This window comes from Arabidopsis thaliana (genome assembly GCF_000001735.4).
Source record: "Arabidopsis thaliana chromosome 1 sequence".
NCBI classification, from domain to species: domain Eukaryota; kingdom Viridiplantae; phylum Streptophyta; class Magnoliopsida; order Brassicales; family Brassicaceae; genus Arabidopsis; species Arabidopsis thaliana.
The window spans coordinates 6,754,641-6,777,665 of record NC_003070.9 but is presented as its reverse complement, the minus strand read 5'-3'; the positions used below and the strand labels follow the sequence as shown (position 1 = coordinate 6,777,665).

The 23,025-nt window shown below is 36.0% G+C and overlaps 9 protein-coding genes and 1 pseudogene across 14 annotated transcripts; 6 read left to right on the top strand and 4 right to left on the bottom strand.

The window, feature by feature from the left end:
* Positions 1-97: 97 nt before the first annotated feature.
* GAMMA CA1 (gamma carbonic anhydrase 1) lies at positions 98-2,983 on the bottom strand. 2 transcript variants are annotated; one of them, NM_001198110.1, is made up of 6 exons: positions 2,615-2,906; positions 2,217-2,360; positions 1,526-1,651; positions 1,272-1,423; positions 1,021-1,102; positions 210-864 (listed from the first exon to the last, which is right to left on the bottom strand). In NM_001198110.1, exons 1-6 carry the CDS (start codon positions 2,727-2,729, stop codon positions 821-823), a joined length of 663 nt encoding a protein of 220 aa, NP_001185039.1. In that variant the 5' UTR covers positions 2,730-2,906; the 3' UTR covers positions 210-820. The 2 variants fall into 2 exon arrangements, with proteins under 2 accessions (NP_564091.1, NP_001185039.1); NM_101815.4 differs by lacking the exon at positions 1,021-1,102 and having other exon boundaries at positions 98-864; positions 2,615-2,983.
* A 159-nt stretch (positions 2,984-3,142) lies between these two features.
* On the top strand, positions 3,143-4,364 carry DHAR1 (dehydroascorbate reductase). Its single transcript, NM_101814.5, has 3 exons — positions 3,143-3,310; positions 3,435-3,525; positions 3,712-4,364. The coding sequence occupies exons 1-3, from the start codon at positions 3,253-3,255 to the stop codon at positions 4,202-4,204; spliced, it is 642 nt and encodes a 213-aa protein (NP_173387.1). The 5' UTR covers positions 3,143-3,252; the 3' UTR covers positions 4,205-4,364.
* Positions 4,365-4,534: 170 nt separating this feature from the next.
* On the top strand, positions 4,535-5,582 carry AT1G19565 (uncharacterized protein; the record flags this gene model as incomplete). Its single annotated transcript, NM_001332398.1, has 4 exons — positions 4,535-4,587; positions 4,696-4,787; positions 5,020-5,222; positions 5,286-5,582. 4 exons carry the CDS (start codon positions 4,535-4,537, stop codon positions 5,580-5,582), a joined length of 645 nt encoding a protein of 214 aa, NP_001320864.1.
* Positions 5,583-6,913: 1,331 nt separating this feature from the next.
* On the top strand, positions 6,914-8,852 carry AT1G19560 (annotated as a pseudogene). Its single transcript has one exon.
* Positions 8,853-9,375: 523 nt separating this feature from the next.
* Positions 9,376-12,013, bottom strand: AT1G19540 (NmrA-like negative transcriptional regulator family protein). 2 transcript variants are annotated; one of them, NM_101812.5, is made up of 5 exons: positions 11,777-12,012; positions 11,314-11,454; positions 10,978-11,221; positions 10,688-10,891; positions 9,376-10,585 (listed from the first exon to the last, which is right to left on the bottom strand). In NM_101812.5, the coding sequence occupies exons 1-5, from the start codon at positions 11,951-11,953 to the stop codon at positions 10,419-10,421; spliced, it is 933 nt and encodes a 310-aa protein (NP_173385.1). In that variant the 5' UTR covers positions 11,954-12,012; the 3' UTR covers positions 9,376-10,418. The 2 variants fall into 2 exon arrangements, with proteins under 2 accessions (NP_173385.1, NP_001320975.1); NM_001332397.1 differs by lacking the exon at positions 9,376-10,585 and having other exon boundaries at positions 10,636-10,891; positions 11,777-12,013.
* Positions 9,508-10,215, top strand: AT1G19550 (Glutathione S-transferase family protein; the record flags this gene model as incomplete). The annotated part of the gene is made up of 2 exons (NM_101813.2): positions 9,508-9,884; positions 9,956-10,215. Exons 1-2 carry the CDS (start codon positions 9,683-9,685, stop codon positions 10,213-10,215), a joined length of 462 nt encoding a protein of 153 aa, NP_173386.1. The 5' UTR covers positions 9,508-9,682.
* Positions 12,014-12,616: 603 nt separating the features above from the next.
* On the bottom strand, positions 12,617-13,901 carry AT1G19530 (DNA polymerase epsilon catalytic subunit A). Of its 2 annotated transcripts, NM_001332396.1 has the most exons (5): positions 13,639-13,751; positions 13,412-13,521; positions 13,180-13,256; positions 12,954-13,094; positions 12,677-12,889 (listed from the first exon to the last, which is right to left on the bottom strand). In NM_001332396.1, exons 1-4 carry the CDS (start codon positions 13,688-13,690, stop codon positions 12,980-12,982), a joined length of 354 nt encoding a protein of 117 aa, NP_001322391.1. In that variant the 5' UTR covers positions 13,691-13,751; the 3' UTR covers positions 12,677-12,889; positions 12,954-12,979. The 2 variants fall into 2 exon arrangements, with proteins under 2 accessions (NP_564090.1, NP_001322391.1); NM_101811.4 differs by having other exon boundaries at positions 12,617-13,094; positions 13,639-13,901.
* A 917-nt stretch (positions 13,902-14,818) lies between these two features.
* NFD5 (pentatricopeptide (PPR) repeat-containing protein) lies at positions 14,819-17,807 on the bottom strand. 2 transcript variants are annotated; one of them, NM_101809.4, is made up of 2 exons: positions 16,528-17,807; positions 14,819-16,155 (listed from the first exon to the last, which is right to left on the bottom strand). In NM_101809.4, the coding sequence occupies exons 1-2, from the start codon at positions 17,632-17,634 to the stop codon at positions 15,085-15,087; spliced, it is 2,178 nt and encodes a 725-aa protein (NP_564088.2). In that variant the 5' UTR covers positions 17,635-17,807; the 3' UTR covers positions 14,819-15,084. The 2 variants fall into 2 exon arrangements, with proteins under 2 accessions (NP_564088.2, NP_001185038.1); NM_001198109.2 differs by having other exon boundaries at positions 16,135-17,701.
* Positions 17,808-20,245: 2,438 nt separating this feature from the next.
* RL5 (RAD-like 5) lies at positions 20,246-21,429 on the top strand. Its single transcript, NM_101808.5, has 2 exons — positions 20,246-20,650; positions 21,156-21,429. The coding sequence occupies exons 1-2, from the start codon at positions 20,376-20,378 to the stop codon at positions 21,181-21,183; spliced, it is 303 nt and encodes a 100-aa protein (NP_564087.2). The 5' UTR covers positions 20,246-20,375; the 3' UTR covers positions 21,184-21,429.
* A 552-nt stretch (positions 21,430-21,981) lies between these two features.
* AT1G19500 (uncharacterized protein) lies at positions 21,982-23,001 on the top strand. Its single transcript, NM_101807.4, has 2 exons — positions 21,982-22,350; positions 22,693-23,001. Exons 1-2 carry the CDS (start codon positions 22,130-22,132, stop codon positions 22,712-22,714), a joined length of 243 nt encoding a protein of 80 aa, NP_173382.1. The 5' UTR covers positions 21,982-22,129; the 3' UTR covers positions 22,715-23,001.
* The last annotated feature ends 24 nt before the right edge of the window (positions 23,002-23,025 follow it).

Sequence of the window (23,025 nt, the reverse complement as noted above, 5' to 3'; positions counted from 1 at the left end):
GTTGAATACTTGAATCCTAAAAGAACGACAGCCAGAAAGCTAGAAAACAAAAGATAAATCTCAAGAAAAGAAACGGCCTTTGACAAAAGGAAGGAGACGAATCATAATAATAGATACACGATACAAGATTTGATTTTATCAAAAAAATAAAAAGACGACCAAGCAAGCGTAATTCACGGTACCAATACCATCAACCCCACTAATAATTTGCAGTAATTATAAAAAGATAAATATATGATATATCCAGTTTGGATCTTTATTCTTCATGCTTGCCTAGCAACATAGGCGCACATGGATTTTTGCATACGCACATGCATCAGACTAATATTCACTCATGTTTCATGAACTTGATTCTTACGTTCAAAAGACCGAAGTGATAACATACAAAGTTTGATTAGACAATAATACTCCCTAAGAAACCATGAAAAAATGTTGAACATAGCTTCTTCAAAAGCTGTAAATCCGTCTACCCTAATGTACTCTACCTGCCATATTCAAACCAGAGACCGAAACATAATCCCCTTGAGTATCTCACCCTGTAGGGCTTCGGCCAGAAAACATACCCCTGAAAAATCAGTTCACATTAGAAGGACGCTTGGTTTCTTTATCAGGCAGTATGTTGTTAGGGAGGTTAAGCTCTGGTGGAGTTTCTCTCACTATTCCGAGCATTGAGTCATACTCCTCGTCCTTTAGAGCATGCTTCTTGCGTAGAACCTTCTCGAACTCAATCACATTTAATGGCTTTGCATTCTCTGCAGCGTGAGCCTGTGCGAGGTTTGAGTAGTTTGTTGCTGACTGAGAGATAAAAGCAATTTCCTCATCAGTGAGCTTCCTGAGGAACCTTGCTGGGTTTCCTCCCCATACCTGAGTCATTATAGACCAATGCGAACATTTTAACTCTGTCAGTCAATATGGCGGATGAAGTAAATTTTAAGGCCATGATGAGAGACTAACACCCTTTGGCATTCATATGCAGATAAACCATAGCTAGAAGAACATTTCCACTTTCATCTAACTAACATTTATAATCTGTTAGGGCATCTGAAAAGTGGATAAGATACGTTCTATCCAGATAGAGGAGAAGAATTCTCAAGACTAGAAACTGTATTTCAATTTCACACCAACCTCCAATACTTTCAGCCAATGAAAGAAAGACACTAATAATGTCAATAATATAGCCTATGCTGTCTAAGTAGCAATAGAAGTATACCCGCACCAATGGTTACTTGTGGGTTTTCAGGTAATCAGAAATGTTAAACCCAAAATCATACCTCTCCAGAAGGAATTCTGGTGTTTTGTCGTACAAGTGCACCAGCAGCAACCATCCCATGCTTTTCAACAACGACCCCATCAAGAAGTGTCGCACCCATCCCAATAAAGGTCTCATCCTCAACAGTACATCCATGTAAAACAGCACTATGACCTGTTACACATTTAATTTAAGACTATATCCCAAATGCTTCTTGGAGATGTATGCATATTAAACATTTTCAAAATAAACAGTGAGTAAGAGATTCCCACTAACCAATGGTTACATTGTCTCCAATTATGGTTGGGTGCACCTTCCCGCTTAAGTTTGATTTTGCCACATGCACAAGTGAGTTGTCCTGAATATTAGTTCCTGACCCAACACTTACGGTGTTCACATCGCCTGCGCAGAAAAAAAGAGAGAAAGCAAGTTTAGATTGTATGTTATCCCAGTTTCCTGGTAAAGTACTAACAGGCTTAGCCATACAGTACCAATGTGTTATGACATGAAAGCATTCTGTAAAAAGGACAACCCTATTTCATCACCATTAAATAAAAATCCAGACTAGCCAACTCATACTCGCAATAAGGATTCAACTCAAACTCAATAATCTGTATATGATATCGTTCAACTAATTCTGGTGTTATGACATGAAAGCATTCTGTATATGATTGGGGATATCATATACCCAATCACCCATTAGAGCAACTGCCAGTATCATCAAGATACGATATGTAGTAATGATCTGTTTAAGATCCTTCAATAAAGCTAGAAAGCTCCATTTTGAGTAGTAGTCTTGTTCATCGCTTAACCAGAAGAGTAAAAAACAGATATTCGTTCACTATTTTCTATCGTAAGAGTTGACACAGCTAAGGATACAGAAGTAGATACTATTTCAAACAAAACTTCAGTCACTAAAATAGTCAACCACCAAACACCAAACATTGAGGCTTAGTAGCTAGCTCACCTCGTAATACGCATCCATACCAAATGGACGATCCTCTTCCAATGTGAACGTCCCCAATAACTGAGGCGCTTGGTGCCACAAAAGCTTCCTTGTCCACAATCGGAGCCTTATCAAATACATTCATCAGTGTCCGATGCCTTGACACTACACAGAGAAAACCACAATTACATATAAGCAAATTTCGTGACCAGGAAACAAAAAAAAAACTAAGCAGCAAAACACATTCCACATCAATTAATCCCTTGTGCCATTCGAATCCAGAATCGCTATACCTACAAAGACATCAATTCCAGATCTCTAACCTAACCAGAATAGGTGAGCTGAATTACCCAATCGAAACTCCTCACTCTTTACGAATTCGAAATCGGAGTGAAAAATAGAGTTACGCAGAATCTTACGTTGTTCTCGGAAGTAATTTTTGCCTTGAAGGCGACAACCGAGGCGATCAAGAGCTTGACCAGTCTCACGGATCCAAAAACCGACCGAGTAAAATGCTCTGCCTAGGGTTCCCATTGATCGTCACTTTCTTCGAGCTCACAGGTAAACGAGGACTCAACACTGAATGAAGAAGACGAAAATGGTCGAAGCTGAAGAAGAGACGGAAGAAAAAAAATCAGCGAAAATGGATTTCAACAGGAACATTCCGGGACGGCGAAACAATAAATTACAGTTACAGTGGTTTAATATGGTTTAATCGAACCAAAACAATACGAAATATGAACCAAATCTAATTCGATATTTCAGGTAGTAGTTTCATTAAACCGATTATATTATTCGGTACGAATTTATTACTATATTTTCACTAAATTGAACGGTCCAAAACCTGCCGACCAAAAATCAAATGGCCCTATCAGTAACAATGTCGTTTCGTATCGTCGTCACTTGCAACGCATAACACGTGAGAAAAGATAAACATCGGGTAAAAATGGCCCACTGGTGGGTGGAGAATGGTAATAATTCAGTTTAAAAGCTAAGCCTTCTCACTGATTAACTCAATCATTCATCCGTCTCTGCAAACAAAGGAAGAAGAATCAAGATGGCTCTGGAAATCTGTGTGAAAGCTGCTGTTGGTGCTCCTGATCATCTCGGCGACTGTAACCATCTTCTCTTTCTCTCTCTGTTTTTGTTTTGCATTAAGCTTTTGATTTTGCAATTCTTAATTTCTGAGCTTTGATCGTTGGTAAATTTACTAATTTAAGTGTTTGTTTGTCGTTTTAGGTCCGTTCAGCCAACGGGCTCTTCTCACACTCGAGGAGAAGAGTCTTACCTACAAAATCCATCTGATTAACCTCTCTGACAAACCCCAGTGGTCAGTTTCTCTCACGCCTAAACCCTTAAGATCGGTCTAGTTTGAACTTGTTTAGCCATAATCTCTGAAATTTTACTTGTAACTGGTACGAGCTTTGTGTTAACCGGAAATTGGATTGGCTTCATGTGCGAGCATTGTGTTAACCGGAACTTGAAATTGGTGGCTTTGGTTTTATATATGATGCAGGTTCTTGGACATTAGTCCTCAAGGGAAAGTACCAGTGCTTAAGATCGACGACAAGTGGGTGACTGATTCCGACGTCATCGTTGGTATACTCGAGGAGAAGTATCCTGATCCACCACTCAAGACTCCTGCTGAATTTGCCTCTGTTGGATCCAACATTTTTGGTACTTTTGGGACATTCTTGAAGAGCAAAGACTCCAATGACGGATCTGAACATGCCTTGCTTGTTGAGCTAGAAGCTTTGGAAAACCATCTTAAGAGTCACGATGGCCCTTTTATCGCCGGAGAAAGAGTTTCCGCAGTGGATCTAAGCTTAGCACCAAAGCTTTACCACCTTCAAGTTGCTCTTGGCCATTTCAAAAGCTGGTCTGTCCCTGAGAGCTTTCCCCATGTCCATAACTACATGAAGACTCTGTTCTCGCTCGACTCTTTTGAGAAAACTAAGACCGAGGAAAAGTATGTGATCTCTGGATGGGCTCCCAAGGTTAACCCTTGAAACTATGCACCGTTATGAGATCGTTGGTGTGGTAATGTTGTTCAAGGTCTCTCTCTTATATCAGTCAAATAATGTACTTGGACCTTTTTATGTAATGTACTGTATCAATCAAATAAGAAGCCTATTTTGAAATAAGATTTGCCTCCATATCGAAACTCGGATAAACACTGGCTACACGTAACATAAGGGACAAGGGTTTTTTCAGACAAATTATTTAAGAAACTCATCGACAGTACTTGTGTACTTGACCTCAGGATAAAGCTCAGAAGTCTTAACTCCAAAAGAAGGATCTATAGTCAAGGAGGTAAAGTCGCTCTTCGCAAGGACCGTATGGATCAAACCCACAAAAAAATCCATTGGAGGCTGGGTCTCTGCAAATGCAAGTGACTCGTTTAATACTTTGGAGTTTGGACTGATGAATATTGGATATCAGAAACTGTTTTTATGGTTTAACTGATCACCTTTGATGGTTTTGAGGAGTTCTTCCTCAGAAACATAAGTCTTGTCGAGACTCGAGAGTCTTACCGATCTTTACATCCCACAAATCAACCATATCGTTCTGCGATACAATGTTCTTGGGCGGGTGAATGTAGGGTTGGGTGAGATTTTCCAAGAATGTTCCTGGGAGAAGGCAGTTATAGTCGCACCGTCAGCAGTCGTAAGGTAATCGGATTTTATTGTGGATGACCAGCGATTTTCATGATTTGCATCAAATTGTTTTTTCTCTTCTTCTGAGGGATACGTCGTTTTTCCTGATCCACCGTACCCATATGAGCGGGGACGTGTAAGAGGTTTCTAATCTGAAGGCTATCCAGATGACAACTTTGTTACACCGGAGGAGGAATATGAACCATCCTTGCCCTCTTCAGAATCACCAACTGACAGCTGTCATGCTGACCATGAATCACCCGATTCACCAAAATATCAACAACCGGCTCCGGGAGAAAGGCCGGAATGTGAAATCTACAAAGATTTATGTTCTGATCCCCAGACGGTAGACTGGGCGGCTCCACCTTTGGTAATTTACTACTACGTTCTTACTCTTGTTTATGCTTAATAAGCCGAAATTCTACTTGTTGAGAAAATCAGAGATGGAAGACACCAGGAATTGTTTCTTCTGTACGCGGAAATCACATTGTTCTCCCACTGGGCATCTATTAAGCTAGTGGAGTGGGCAAAGCCATTGGAGCTAATATATGTAATTGTGCAAACCTGGGAGCCGAAGCTGACGATGAAGGCCAAGGCAGCGAATGCAAACTTCTACGTTACCTTTTCAAACCGTCACGGTTTTCCCTACCATGCTGTCATAAGGAGAACAACGACTAGAATACCAAACCAGATGTCGCTTGAATTCAAGATGTTGATGCGTTCCAAATAACAAGTATCCTATCGTCCCATTATGTATTATCATTTTATCGATTTGAGAGTTGTTTCTCCAGATGGTGGTGTGGCTACATTTTTATTTTCTCAATGTTTCGCTTGTTGTGTGTTACTCAAGTTTATGAGTTAATGACTTCTCTCGTACATCCCCGTCTTTCGACTACTTGTTGCTGTAACTTTGATTTGAATGTCAAGAGTGTTCGTCCTTTAATTTGTCCTAGTTGCAAGTTTTTCAGAGATGGAAGAAAAGCCATACGAGGAACAACCATGAGAATTGCATTACAGAATGTGAGGGTCTCGAGCGATTTGCAGGTGTACAAGCAAATTGGCAATGTAGCAGATTTGTTATGATGAGAAGAATATTCAACGCATAGTTTGATATCTTCTGGTTGAAATGGTAAAGTACAAAACTTGAGACGCAAGCTTTCTAAAACCGGAACTCTATGTAGTGGCAATGTCCTTTTAATTAAACGTCGTAACCTCCGGAGATTGGACGGTTTAGTGTCACGATCATCATGCTCGAGCTTCTTTCACAGCAGAGTGAACAGTTACGTACAGAGAAAAACGGTGCAAAAGAAATTGATATTGTGGAAGGTTGGGGGTGAGACTTTACTACTGACTAGGTTATTTCCATATCTCGAACGTCGTTTTATTTTTTTGAATATACTTTCTGGTCAAAGTTTGTATTCGATGTCTTTCTGGGAACTAAAATGTGTTTTGGGAATTAAAATGTGTTTTGGGAACTACAAAGAGAACTTAAACACACTAAGTTCATTCAATTGTAATAAACACGAAACCTTAATCGCAATTTGGCTGTGTAGAAACATAATTAATGGCGGCTACATTTTGTTAATCGTCAGGAGAACACCATGCCGTTTTCGTTTTGGCTAGCTAGTCTAAGAAAATTTAGGTTGAAGTTTGTTTTTTCTTCTTCTTATTTCATGGTTGATCCTACACTCTCTTTTTTTGTCATTTGGAGTTATTTTTGCACTTTTTATTTTTATTTATTTTGAATTTAATATACTTTTTAAAGATCTTTAAATTTTTTTTAACGTATCTGAACCAAAGAATAAAATTTTTAATGGGGCAGGGGGCTTCCACTTCCTCTTAGTTAAACAAAGAATAAATAAGATGTATTCGTTTAAGTCTATATTATCCTCAATATTAAGACAAGCATAATTCTATGGAGGTCTTTTTTCATCTAAACAAAGTATAACTCAATATAGATATTTTTTGTCGAAAGGGGAAACTCAATATAGTCACTCTATATATATAAACTGAAAGCTATCATCGTTACATAAACCAAAACATAAGAAAATTATATACAAAACTAGAAGTAAAAGCATAGATTTATTTCATCTATGGAAATACTAAAAGGAAATTTACTCACTAGTAAAAACGCGTGGGCTAAAATGTGACGGCTGCAATCTAGGTAAAGACTATTATAGCGATGGGTATCGTTGCTTTCGTTCTGGATTCTTCTTTCATAGCCAATGCGCCCACTCCAATATAGAGATTCATAACCTCTATCATCCACAACATTCTTTGTTTATCAAAGTAGTTGCAGAAAATGAAAATGTTGATGAAGAATGCAAGCTTTGTAGAGGTAACTTGCCAAAAATATATTATTATTGTTCTACATGTGATTTTGCTATCGATTTGATATGTGCAAAAAAAGAAGTTAAAATAATAATTCAAAGTCCAGAAACCCACGAGCATTGTTTATCCCTTATTCCGAAGATGGTTATGTTTAATTGTTATCTATGTGGACGGCTTGATGATCGGTTCCCTTATGTATGTACCTTATGTGATTTGAGTTTTCACAAAGATTGCGCCGAATCCACACCAGAGATCAACTACTCTTGTCATCCTAGTCACATTCTCAAGCGTTTCACGCGTGTTCCAAATTACTCAGATGGAAAAATGTTTATGTGGAAACAAACTTCATAACGTGTTCTATAGCTGTTCTATTTGTAATTTTAGTGTGGATGTGGATTGTGCAAAGAATCCACCCCCTTTCACTCTTGTTCAACCTAAGGCTCATAAACATTCACTCACTCTTATGCCGCAAAGAACTTTTTTTTGTAATGTTTGTGGACTGGATGACGATCCAAATCCTTATATATGTATTCCATGCAATTTCATGATCCATCGGAAGTGTGTTGACATACCACGCGTCATAAAGATCAGTCGTCATGATCATCGTATTCATTATAATCATTGTCTTGAAGTCGGAAATTGGAACTGTGGAGTGTGTCATAAAGAGATAAAATGGACACATGGGGCTTATTCTTGTTTGAAATGTCCTAATTTTGCTTATCATGTAAGATGTGCCACAAGGTCCGGGATTTGGGATAGGATTGAACTCGAAGGCATACCAGAAAAAATTGTAGAGGTTAGATCATATGAAGTGATCAAAGAAGGAGTGATAAAACATTTCAGTCACAAGGGTCATACTTTAAAGCTCAAAGAAGAAAGTGATAATGATGATTGCATCTGGTGTAAAGTATGCACATATCCTATATTGTTTAGCCCATTCTATAGTTGCATGGAATGTGATGATTTCATCCTTCATAAAAATTGTGCTTATCTGCCAAAAAAAAAAGTAGATTCCTTCTACAAGATGCCAATTACTTTAACCACAAGACTCGCAGGAGGCTTTTTGAACATTTGCAATGCTTGTCAAAACGTTCATAATGGTTTTACGTACAAAAGTGATTATAGTAATGTATACTTGGATGTGCGATGTGGTTCTATTTCTGAGCCTTTTATCCATGAAAGTCATCCTCTTCATTCATTATACATCAACTATTCAACGGGAGACAAGTTTTGTAATACATGTGGAGATAAGTCAAATATGGTTATGAGTTGTGAGCAGTGTGAATTTGTTTTGGACCTTAAATGTTCTATTTTGCCAAAGATGGTTAAACATGAAAATGATAAAGATCATTTTTTGTCTCTATGCTACGGAGAAAAAACGAGTGAGCCGTACTGGTGCGAGGTATGCGAAGAAGAATTAAATCCAAAGAAATGGTTTTATACATGTGATCATTGTGCTATTACTTTTCATATCAAATGTACCCTCGGAGACTTCACATGGATGAAAACGAGAGGTGAAGATGAGTCATCCCCAGTTGTGTTTCTTAATAATCGTATGACTCGACCAATATGTAGTGGTTGTCATTCACGTTGTCAATTCCCATCCATTTTGAAGTATTTTGAGAGATTTTGTTCTCTAAAATGTTTCAAAAAAGAGGTCCGCATGGTACCCGCATTTATCTGAAGTTGATTTACAACAAATTGCGCTTGCTAGTGATTTATCTGAAGTTGATTTACAACAAATTCATTGTTGATTGGTTGCTTCGTCTCAAAAATAACATGTAAACATAAAATTTATTATTTTTAAGAATAAGATATGTATAAATTGTTTGTCTTCATAATATGTAACTTATAAAAAAAAAATTCTCCTCAATTGGTACCTCTTCTTTCGTTAAAGTTTAAACTTTCTTTTTAATAATATAGATATCTGCATATGGATCTAGAATATAGAATAATCCATTTCTCAATATATTATGGGTAAAAGTTTTTTGATAGGAAGAAGAATCAAAATTTATAATTTAAAAAAAAAATCTTGTTACTATTACTGGAAGCAAGCATTTGATAAATATACAAATCTTATGAGCTGTGAAGATTGTAAAATCATTTTGGACATCAAATGCTCTGTTTTTTTAGACTGGCCTACATTTTGTTAATGGTCAAGAGAACGCCGTGTCGATTTCATCCTCCTTGTCGTTTTCATACATTGTGTAGTTGAAAGTTGAAAATGAAAAGAAAAGAATAAATGGGAAAGTTAGGCTTTCACTTTTGGTATTAAACGGGGCAGTGGTCAGAGCTTTGGTGCTGTAGCTACATTTTTATTTTTTGTCAATTATATGTACTACTCATGTAATGAGTTACTATTTTGTTGCTACTACTTTGTTGCTGTAACTTTGATTTGAGTGTCAAGAGTATTCGTCCTTTGTCTGTCCATTGGATTGGATTTGATGGGTAATATGGTATTATTCTTTTTTCAGCAAATTTGAAGTGGCTCTTATCAAAATGCTTGTCGTCCAAATTTGCTCTTCTCCATCACACGAGATGTTCTGGGACATTAGTCCTCAAGGGAAAGTACCAGTGCTTAAGATCGACGACAAGTGGGTGACTGATTCCGACGCCACCGTTGGTATCCTCGAGGAGAAGTATCCTGATCCACCTCTCAAGACTCCTGCTGAATTTGCCTCTGTTGGCTCCAACATTTTCGGTACTTTCGGGACTTTCTTGAAGAGCAAAGATCCAATGATGAATCTTAGCATGCCTTTCTTGTTGAGCTAGAAGCTTTGGAGAACCATCTCAAGAGTCACGATGGTCCTTTTATCGCCGGGGAAAGAGTTTCCGCGGTGGATCTTAGCTTAGCACCAAAGCTTTACCACCTTCAAGTTGCTCTTGGCCATTTCAAAAGCTGGTCTGTCCCTGAGAGCTTTCCCCATGTCCATAACTACATGAAGACTCTGTTCTCGCTCGACTCTTTTGAGAAAACTAAGACCGAGGAAAAGTGTGTGATCTCTGGATGGGCTCCCAAGGTCAACCCTTGAAACTATGCACCGTTATGAGATTGTTGGTGTTGTAATGCTGTTCAAGGTCTCTTTCTTATATCAGTCAAATAATGTACTTGGACCTTTTATGTTATGTATTTGTATCTATCAAATAAGGAGACTAGCTTGAAATAAGATTTGCGTCCATATCGAAACTCGAATTAACAGTAGCTACACACACAAAATAATGGACGAAGTTTTTTTCAGATAAACCGGTTAAGAAACTCATCAACACTAGTGTACTTGACTTCAGGGTAAAGCTCGGAAGCCTCAACTCCAAAAGAAGGATCTATAGTGAAGGAGGTAAAGTCACTCTTCACAAGGATTGTATGGATCAGACCCACCAAAAAATCCATTGGAGGCTTACTCTCTGCAAATGCATGTAAAGACCAAACATAAAAACAAGACTTTAGTACTTTGGACTGATGAATATTGGATATCAAAAACTGTTTTTATGGTTTTAAATGATCACCTTGGATGGTTTTGAGGAGTTCTTCCTCTGAAACATAAGTCTTTTCGAGAGTCTTACCGATCTTTTCCTCCCACAAACCAACCATATCGTTCTGCGATACAATGTAATTGGGCGGGTGAATGTAGAGAATCTTGTTAAGTGTTCTCGGATCATCAACAGCTTTCAATGTATATGCAACGATGTCTTCTTCAGTGTTGACAATGGCTACAACAAAAAGGAAAGAATCACAGACTTTAACCACAACTGCAAATTTTGCACAAGTATCTGATGATGGTAAGGGACATCACAACCTTTGCCATTGCCAGTATCATAGATTGAAACTTTGTCTCTAGGAGGAGATCTGAGTCGCAAGTGGCATTGACCCAAACAAGGAACAAAAAGACCTGCAAAGCAACCTGAGACGACATACGTATAAGGTATCTTTGCAGCTTCAATGGCACGCCTTATCTGAGCTTTAGTGATGAACTCTGATAGCGTTGGCTCAATGGCTACCGTACGATCCACGTCATTACCAAATTCCGACGGTAAGAATCTCTATGTGAAAAAGATTAGTTACAGACAGATCAGAAAATATTAGTGAGATCTTCTTGTAGAGCCTGTTAGAAAGGATGTGCCTGAAAACGGACCTTAACATTTCCAGATTCTTTGATGGCATCGATGATATTGGTTTGATTAAGAATTTCAGTTTGAAACCGACCAACAGCTGATATCACGACATCGACTTGTTTAATCGCCTTCACTAAGCTCTCTTTATCACTTAAACTTCCCTGTCGTCATTAATTAGTAAAATCTACCATTATTCACGTGATGATTTGGTAAAAAAAAACTTTAAAAGTTAGTAACTACTTTTTGTAAATAATTCCAACAATTTAAAATATCTTTTCCTAACATTTTTTTGAAAATTCATCTAAAATCACATATAATCAAAAATCAAGCCAACTTAACTACTACTAGTAATTGAATAAGTTTCCATAAATGCTTAAAAGATGAAACGGAACTTAATTAAGATCTTAAAGATTGGATACAGTGTTTGAGAAGGTAAGGTTAGAATAAGACATGCACAAGCATGAGAAGAGGATTACTACGTACGTAGAGTATGGTAACGCCGAGATCTTTGAATCTCTCAACGAGTTGGGCCTTAACGGGATCGGAGAGAGAGGCTTCTCTAACCAGAGCGAAAGTGGCGTGGCCAGACTTGGCGCTTTCCTCTACGAGGACTTTTCCGATGAGACCTGTAGCTCCGATAACTAGAATCTTGCTCGTCATCTCTCTGGCTAGTTTCGTTGAAGAGAAGTCTGAAGTGAGAGTAATCAACCGTCTCAGATTGATCGGTTTTATATTTTCGTTCGGTGGGAACCGAACGGCCCCGAGTTATATAATTACCAAAGTACCCTTTTGTGACCCACAGACACAGAGTGTGACAGCTATTGCATTCACATTGATGATTCACTTTTAGAGTTTGGTTTTGGTTTTGGTGACATTGCATAATTATATCATTATAGGATATCACAAATAAATCCAGAAACTGCAAAACAAAACTTTTTTATTTTTATATATTAAAAATCACATAATTAGTAGGGAAAATTAAGAAAACTACCACAATTTCTAAAAAAGAATTCAAAATAAGTTACTAACAATCTACCTAAATACATATAATAGCCTTTTAACATATCCAACAAATTTGCTCTACTATATATGCTCCACTACTATTGTGATTTAGTTTACATATATTTGTTCTTCGTGTCTTATAAAAATTTGTAAACTATATGAAATTTGTAAGTGAGTACATATATTGTAAAAATTGGATGAAATGTATTATCAATGTATACGTAAGATTACATATGAACAAAATTTTAGACAATCTTTCCTAAAATGAAAAATAAATAAAGATTAGACAAATGTTATGAATGGCGTAAAAATGTTATTTGGAAACAACAAACAGAAAAGTCTTCATGATCACCTATTATTGATCTTTGTTTTTTTATCATGCACAAGACTCCCGTAATTCATAAGCACACGCTATTTCATCAAGGAAAAGACTTAAGAAGATCCATTGAAAAGTAAATTACACCCTCACACAACCAAAAAAATACATACATGACACATATAAAGTAAAACACATTCTTACATTAAAATCGTACACCCTTTGTTACATGCTCTACTCACACATTCACATACTAACACGGCCAACATACTATATATGTGATTAGCCGGTGATTAAACCACAACGGCAGACGACTAATCGCATTTCACACGAGATATATATGTGATTAGCCGGTGATTATAGCGTCATTACGAGCCCGCAATTTTGGCGATGTGAGCAACTTTGAATTGCGACACGTAGTTGTTCGGTCGACCCTCTTCCTCCCTCGGCTCATTCAAGAACGCCCAGTAGGTTTTTCTCCACCTGACCAACCACATCAGTTTATCATTTCAAATATCTCTTAAAGAACTTAGTTACGAGATTGGTTTTTGCACAAAAAAAAAATTACCATCCACTACTCTTGCTTTGGTTCTCAAAAAGATCATCTACACTCTTCTTCTCTTTCGCTTGGCTTTGTGCACCTTCCTGCAAACAATTTCAAAGCCTTTTTTAGATCATTTTAATAATTTTTGGTAAATTTTAAAGTCGAACTCTGATTTTCACTAAGATCACTGATAGTAGAAATATTGTCTCTTTCCTTGGGAAATAAGAAATAAATAAATTTAAAGTTTGGTTTTAACCTGAGTTACCAACTTGGAAAAGGCTTGAACATGTTCTTCTTCTTCATTCTTCTTCTTCGTTTTCCAAAAAGTGTCGATTTCTTCTCTTGTGAGCGACTTGCACCTTCTCACTGAATTTATGTTAAAAATCATCTTTTAGTTTCTATTGTATAATCAAACATACAATATAATCTCATACATGCATGAATATTAATCCAAAATATAATATACATGATGATATTAGTTACCTGATTTGGGATCCCTTACTCGAGAGTCCCATCCTGACATTAAAGAACCCATTTGCTATTAATCTTTTCCAATTGTCCTTTTGATTTTCTGATTAGTAAACATTAATGTCGGTAGGATCATGTGTTAACATTCTTCTATATATAGTGCTCCATGCAAAGTATGCAAGTCATCTAGATAATTCTTATCCCCCAAAGATATTAAATTTGTGTTTAGTTTATTAATATTATATATTTACTTGGCTATTCGGTCCAAGTTCGTATAACTTGAGAAAACTAAATCCCATGATTTGGCTTTGGAAAACTCCGGTAATAGCCCACTGATTTAAGTAGTGGAATTGATTAAATTATTAAAATCTATAGACAGAGAAGATATTAACTTTCCAACCTTATCTTGTCTCCTACGACGACTACGATTATTATTTTTAGTACAGTAAATTCATCTGTAGTTTTGGATCCCATTTTATTTCGTTTGGTCCTGATTCCAAAGTTTTAGATAGACAACGAAATATGAAATTTCTTGAAAGCAATACAGTTATACAAGGATACAAACTAAAACATGACAAAAGATGATGCCGAAGTTTCGTCTTTGAGGTGGAACGATCGATATCAAACGTAACGAGGAGATAACCTTGGAAAATTGTTTAAGATGGACACTTCGATCCAAAACAGATTTAGCTGCATAACAATACTAAATTAGTCGGCTTAACTTGCATAAACAACTGGATTCAACACTTTTTGTTTTTGTCTTAGCTCGTTAATGGATTGTTCTGACTTTTTCATTGCTGACAGCGACACGTGTACGATGCGTGGCAGACACATCACAATTCACACATGTACATTATCTCTTCGAATTTCTTGAAGTTATATCTACTTGATAAAAGAAATTGTATGTTCGCTTTTTACAAAGTTGAGGTATACGTCAAAAGGAAATTGAGATCACAAAGAAACAAAGTTAGTTAACAAAAGAAATTAAATTCAAGTATCCGTTTAATTTTCCTAATAAAAATCAATCTTGTCCCGGCCTACACTGTGATCGGTTTAGGCGATTTTGTCAATAATTGGCAAAATTGTAATGATCCGAGAGGAGAATGTTCAAAAGAGAGAACCTATGGTATTTATATGTTTCTCTATGAAAGAGGAAACATAATAACTTTTCGGACACGAAATGAAACTGATCGTTTCCATGAAAAATACATTCAGATGGAAGAAACGAAGGAAAATGTTGAGAAACCAAATAGAAAGTTGATTTCAGAAAAGAGTTCTTCTTGGAAATGGATTATAAGAAAAATCTCATAGCTAAAAAGAAGCAGTAAATAGATTCCAAAATTCCAAGGAACAAGATTATTACAGAACACAACTACAGTTTAATCAATGGAAACTCGTAATGTGAGTTGGCTCAGAACATTGAACACACGATGGTGAATAAGTTTCAAAAGATTTTTCCACTTACGAGTTAAATCGTCTCACTCTACCAGATCCAGACCCAAAAGCTCGAGGTGGTGCAACCATATCCATCTGCAATCTCTGTGAAGGTAAAAACTTTCGAGCTTCCATATACTTGTACATTCTTCTCGCATCTTTTTCAAACCCACCCCTTTTCAACGCACTTATAACTTTGTCAAACTCGTTAGGTCCCATTTGATCTCTCTTAGCTTCCAAAACCCCAAGAGCTTGAAGAGTCTTCTTCTCATTCCTCACACCCGAATACATACAGCACAAGCTCACCTGGAGTTCAAATGGTGGAGCTTCTCCTAACTGAGAGATCTTAACCAGAAGCTGCTCAGCTTCCTCGATAAGCCCAAGATTAGCCATCCAATCAACAAGAACGGTGTAAGTGATCACACCAATTTCAATCCCATCTTTCTCCAGCTGCAACAAAAGTCTCAGTGCCTTATCTAATGAGTTCTCTCCCTTATAAGCTCGGACCAAATTTGCAATGCACTTGTCATCGGGTTTGTGGCCAAGCTTTCTCATTTCATCAAAGTTACTTTTCGCTTTATCCACCTGACCTGCTTTCCCATATGCTTCCACAAATAAACTATATGCTTCAAAGCTCAGTGGACCGTCTGATGCATACTGCATTGAAGAAGAAATCCCCGCAGCTCCATTGGCATCTCCCATTTGTGCATAAGCTCGAAGCAGAGCCATGTAAACTTCTTCTGAGGCTTTCAACTCCTTTGCTTGCATCTCTTTCATCAACCTCTCACCTAGTTTAGGCTTGCCAGCGTTTACATAGCCCAGGATCATGGCTTCGTAGATCTTCTCGTCTGGCCGTAACCCATAGCTCTTCAAGTTTTCAAATGCCTCTGTTGCTCGCTCAAAGTTGCCTGATTTACTGTACATATGAACCAACGCAGTGGCGGTTAAAATGTCTGGAAAGATCCCATTTTGAGACATTTTCTTTAGAATCCTCTCAACATCTTCAATGTGATTCTCTTTAGCATGGATATGGATGAGTTTTGAGTAGTCCGAGATGCTAGCGTTGAACGATTTTTCATCCAGGACACCCTCTGCCACCTGTTGAAACATCAAAACCAGTACCAATTGATTAAAAATCATCTCTTCCAAACCCATGTTAGACATATGCATACAAGTACCACCATCTTGATTGAACAAACTACCTAGAGTAACAAATAAAACAACAACAAGAATCCCATTAAAAGAAGTAACGAAATCAAACCACAGAACTTCCACCCCATCAAATGACCTCCATAGCAATCCAATTAGCAAAAAAGCTTAAATCGAACAATTGGGGAAATCAGTCAAGAACCAACACTATAGAAGTAGGCCAATACAACAAACAAATATGCATCAAAGTTTGATTTGATTATGAATTTCAGAAGAACAATCTAGCGGAAGTCATTTTAATGATTGAAACTAAAGTCTAACCTTTAAGTATGCATGAGTGTTTCCTTCTCGCAACTGATTAATTAAAGCAATCCAATCCACACGGTTAGGCTCCAATAACTCAGCCCATTCAGCAAGCAACCCTGAAGGATCATCTCCCTCCTGCAAAGACTCAAGCTTCTCCATAACCAATTTGCACTTTCCAGTTACAGGTTTAGGCTCTCTCCAATCAGCCTCTTCCTCAGCTTCATGAATTTTATCAGCCATTTCAACCCATTTCGGATCCGACAACTCAAGCCCGTAGATCTTGTACTTCAACTTCCCCTTTCGTTTAGGAAGGGAGATACTCCTAGATTCAACTTCATCAGAAGGAACAAACCCTTCTTCTTCTACTTCTCCATCCACAGTTTCAGATTCCCTAATCGAATTATCCAAATCACGTTGCTGTTCCAAACTCTCATAAAACTCAGCGTCGTCCATTTTCTCTCTTGCCCATTTAAATCTAAGTTCTCTAAGCAAATCACCACGAATACCAATCTCTCCAGCAAACCTACACATCTCCATCACTTCAGGAGATTGAACGTATTGCTTCATCTTCTCCTTCTTCCTCTCTTTCTCCATATCTTTCAACACTGTATTACTAACTTCCCAGATAGTAGCCCATAGATCATCGCTAAACTCCGATGACGGTGAAGGTGGAGCTGATCCAACTTTATTGAATCCACCTCTTTCGATTTCTTCCACGACTTTCTCAACAATAAGCAGAAGCATACCATCAATCATCTTCTTGTCACAATCTGGGTAAGCTTCTGAGACTTTCCCACGCATTATCCAAACGAATCGTGAGAGGAACTCGTTTGTTGTTCCATCTTCGTCATCTTCCTCTTGGTCATTTGAGTCGTCAATGGCGGCACTGGATTCACTGAGTCGGGACTCGCGAGTAAAGTGGAAATATCGATTGAATGATGAAATGGGTCTAGGGATTTCGACATTTTGGAATGGGGTTTGTTCGTCGTAGCTTCTTAGATGACGATCAGAGTGAGAAATGGTGGATGTAATGGCGGAGAAGTTTCTGCAGAAAGTTGGGGTTTTTGAAGATAATAGTGAAATACGGTGGATCGCTTGTCTAGAGAGGAGGAAAGATTTCATCTTTCTCCGAAGAGTTTAACAGAAGGACGATAAATCTCGGCAAAACCCTAACTTTAGCTCAGAAATTGAGTGAGAAAGGAAGAGGTCAAGATCACAGAAATGGGACTCGAATTAGGGTTGGCTTGCCGTTTATTTGTAATTTTCAAAAAGAACCCTCAAGTTTAGAAATAATACTTAAATCATTCTTATGCATTCTAAAGTTTCTCTTTTGACCCTGTGCTCAGAGTCCCATCATTTCCCTCCAATTTCAAACAAATTACACATCATAAGCCAAACATATACAGCAAAACTTCTATAAATTAATACTTGAAAAATTAATAAATTTTTCAAGTATTAATTTATAGAAGTTTTGCTGTAATGAGCAGAGAGTCTGAGCAAGTTCTTTAGAATGCATAAGAATGAGCACAGATTCTGAGCAAGTTGGGACCAATGTAAAAATTGATAAAAATCGATAAATTAATAAGATAATAATATTTTTGAAAATCTTATATAATTATATGGTCCATCAATAGTATAAATTAATAATTATATAAATTTATCAATATATATTATAAATATCATATGTAAAATATGAGTCTAGTAATGTTTTTCTTCAATTTTTGTTAATTCTTTGTAGTGTTCAATTCTAATATTTTACAATATCGAAAAAATTGTATTGTTTTTCAAACTTAATAATTGCTTTCTACTTGTAATTGGTTTTAGAAATACTATTGATTATAGGGAAAAAAACTATATTTTATATCGAATTTTTGTAAGAATTTACAAAATTTGTACAATTTTATTTATTTATCGATAAATTAATACCTCTCTAAATTAATAAATTTTATTGGTCCAAATATTATTAATTTATAGAGGTTTTACTGTATGTCAAAGTTAGGCGGCGTGAGTGCATTTTTCTAAATAAGTTTGCGTTCTTTCCAAATTGTAACTAGTGTTTCTAAGTCAGAAGTAGATAAAGGTTTCGTATAGTTGCGGTAATCATGGCAATTCTTTGATATAGTAAGCACAAAAATGATACATACAAATATAGTAATATACAATCCACACAAAATAAAATGGTCTAACTAGTAACTAATACTAAAAACTAAAAACAAATTACCTAGTACTTGAGTAAGAATGAGTGATAACAAAGGTGACTACATCAAAAACTCGTGCATCCAATATCCAAACTCGGATCATGTATTATCTATGAAGACTCAATTAGTTGTTCTCAAAAATGTCCTTCACCAAAACATCATAATTCATTCATGTCGGGATTAAATTTGCCATAGTGACCGAAACTATTTCTCTCATAGCTAACAAAAACCTATAGAGAGTAGGATATGGTGAATGGTGTGGTCATCACTCTCACTCTAGTCAATATGGAGTAAAAACCACATAATTTAGATGAGTCGTGTAATCTTCTAACTTATATTGGAAGAGATTGTAGTACGACGTGTCTTAAAACTTTTCACAATAAACGTTATGTGGTGTTTTTGCTGCACCATAGAGGAATGGTGCAAAAAGACATTATTATGCTATGAGACCACACTGAATCTCCAAATTCTTGTATAATTATCAGAATCAATTATACATATATAATTTCTGTTAAGAAAAAGAAATAATGAAACATACACTTTACTATATTTTTGACAAAAAAAACATATAATTTGTTATAACTTATAATTATTAAAATGAATTCATTTTCATAAAACAAGAAAGGATTGGATAAAAATGTACAACTATGAATGAGAATCAATGCAGAGATAGGGATATTGGAATTTTATCCCAAAAGAAGACGATAATATCTCTTATGGTATTATTCTTTTTTCAGCTAAATTTAAGTGGCTCTTATCAAAATGGTTGTCGTCCAAATTTACTTTTCTCCATCACACGGGATAAGTTATTAGAATTAAAACAAAGTGCCCAAGAGTATCGATCCCATCTCCTTCAAATTATTATTATTATTGTATATTAATCGATAATAAGTTAATAACAAATAAAAGTTATGAAAAATCTCTATGAAGTTTAGTACAGGAGATGACATATCGAATCCATTAATTCGATATTAAGGAATTTTCTTTTTCTTTTCATATCAAACGATGATTATATAAAACCATTTTACCAGTTTAACAAAAACTATTTCGTATGTGAATAAACTATCATAATTCATCGTCTTAGCACAACTTTGTACGTACTTACATTATAGCTAAGGTGAATCTGATTCATTGGAGTATAAAAGACGGGATCTTGTTTGTCCACTCTTTTTTTCTATGAATACCAATGTCTTTAACTTTTCTTTTGAGTTTTTAATGATTCCTTTACGTTATTATGTTAAAACCAAAGATGATTCTACTACGTACCCTGCAAGTCATAGGCTCAACAAATAACCATTAAACGCTTAAACCCTATAATTTAAAGAGGTTACTAATTTTAAACTTCATAAGAACACATACGAGCGTTAATTAACGGTTGACTTCTCGACATTCTTCATACAATACGACACTATGCTCTGAAAACCCTTATGGACCTTAAAAAATGTAGACCCATAAAAAGAACTATAATTCTTTATTTTGGTATACAAACTAAAAAAATATTGGATAAACACTACAACTTGCGGAATCTCTCAACTCTCTTTTCCTCCATATAAGGAGCCTATTTTGGCATTCGTTTGTATTCGTAACTTAGTATCGATCCCTTTTCTTTCTCTTTTCTTGTTTCCCTATATATATCTCATATATTCCCAAAAGAATTTAAATAAAATGGCCTCTAGTTCTATGAGCTCGAGCTCTTCTTGGACGTCTAAGCAAAACAAGATGTTCGAGAGGGCTTTAGCCGTTTACGATAAAGACACTCCCGACCGTTGGCAAAACGTGGCTAAAGCAGTTGGAAGTAAATCTGCAGAGGAAGTTAAACGTCACTACGACATCCTCGTTGAAGATCTCATGAACATCGAACAAGACTTAGTACCTTTGCCTAAATACAAAACCGTCGATGTTGGAAGTAAATCTAGAGGCATCGATGATTTTGATTTGAGGTGAAATCTTTTTGTCCTTACCAAATCTTTTAGAGTTTGTGGTCGTTTTTGTGATTTCTATAGTGATTTAGTAGAAACATATGTTTAGTTCAAATAATTTCAAAATCTGATTATATAAATGAGTTCTTTTGGTAGTAGTATATTAAAACTAGTGATGAACGTTGGACTATATAATAATAATAATATAGGTATAATAATAAGAAACATGCAACCACACGCACCATCCCTTCTATTTCCGGCATTCTCATTAAAAGGAAAGGAGTCACATGAAATCTAATCCTGTTTGTGCACCATCACATGCACATTGTCCTCAACTTTTGAATCTTATATGAATGATATAATGTTATATATGTATATATCTAGCTAATTCTATATTATTCGAATACGATTAAATATAACGGTATATATTAATGCAAAAGTGATTCTGATTTTTCACTGGTCGGTGATCAACAAAAGTGGTATCTTAGTGTCAAGTTATATTAATTAATCTATTGTTTTTTGACAGGTTAATGAAGAATATGAGAATCCAGTGAAGTTGTTACATGATGTGAAGATTGCTATATGTCTAAGGATTCAAAGGGATATGTTTTCTTCTTTCTTATACTGATGAGTGTATCATTCCCTTTTCATTGTGTTTCTTATTTGCTCTGTTTAATCTTATTTCACAACAAATCATCTAGCTATTTTGGTTTTGTTTATTTATAATTCTAATCTATTTTTGTCAAATTCTTATTTTTTTAATTTGTCTATGGACGGGGATTTATCATTATACAGTATAGTTGGTTCACATCTATTCCACCTAGTAAAACAACTGATTTCCATTTCGTAATCTCAATTTCCAAAACTTGTTGAAAATGAGAGTATTTTTACCATTAAAAACGTATACATTGTACCATGATTGAAATCCCAAATGCAAAGACTTGAATATTCCCCTGCAAAATCCTCCAACCAATCATCAGCTGGTTAGCATCTCGATCTAGAGCTTTGATAAATATTTTAACAATCACTTTTGTTTATAAAATAAACTAAAGCTTAAACATCACATGTAATTGCATACATTTATAACGTTTTAAATTTCTTAGAGATAAAGCATTTATAATAAAGTTTAAAAGAAACGAATATCACCAATTCACTATATGGACCCAAAAAAAAAATGAAATCGAAAACCATAAAACTGTTGCTTAATTTGGAACTGGCATGAAACTAAAGCCATCTCACGTCGTACTATTTTCGGCGTAACCACTACCAACGTTGGATCGTTCCACCAGTAAATAAAACCAAATTTTAAATCTCCTTCACATATAAATAAGGAACTTCAAATTAAACCAAACGAAACACGAAAAACACGTACGTAAACAAATAGACTTTTGTTTCTTACAAGCTTAAGACAAATTTACGAGCTACCTCTAGTTATTAAATCATTCTTGTTTTTATAAACCAATAAAAGAAGAAGAAGCAAAAAAGTTTGCCGGAGATAGGATGGCGAAAATATCGGTGGCCGTGCTGTTGTCGGTAATGCTACTTGTCTCGATAAACTCGGTGGATATCTTGGCCGAGGAAGAACCAACGGTTGGGCAGAGGGTAGACTCCGCCATGACGAGTGTCACCGATGCATTCAATGAACACGGCGGCCCACAAGCCGTCGACACCGTATCATCCACCTTCAAATCCGTTTACGGATGGTTCGGTGATAAAGCCAAGTATGTCTACGATTCTTTTGAATATTTTTAATCTTTTTGGTACAAAAATCACTTTTACTATCCCGTAACTTTAATTTTTAGTTCCTACGATACAACACCACAACACAAAAACTGAATCTAAATTCGATATATAGTAACATGATAATTCATACAAAACACCACAGAAACCCATGGCGTTATAAATCTATTTGATGATACCATGATTTCTGTATCTATTTAATAGTAATTTGCCTAGGTTAAACATTAAATTTTTATGATTTTATCAACTGTAAGCACCAATTTTGTTTTAATAATCAATTTCCATAATCCCTCCTTAATATATGATTTGTTATCTTTCTTCAGGGAATGGGGAATCCACTTCTAAAAGGAGGAATGCACAAAATTCTTTTAAGTTGTGGTGTGTTTAATACCAAAAGAGGTCCCAAATCGACTTATGTGTAACTGATTATATTTATTTAATCTTCAATGCATATATATGTAAACGGTAACCCAATCTCTTAAACAAAATGCATTAGCTTGATTATTCCTCTTATCATACCGCATAATTCTCAAGAAATATATGTGCGACAACGTTTAGTTTCACAAGGATGTGGCCATTATCATACATTACTAGGCCCATTTCTATATCCGTTAACATCTATACCAATGTGGCAATGTTCTAAAACTTGCTCTAGA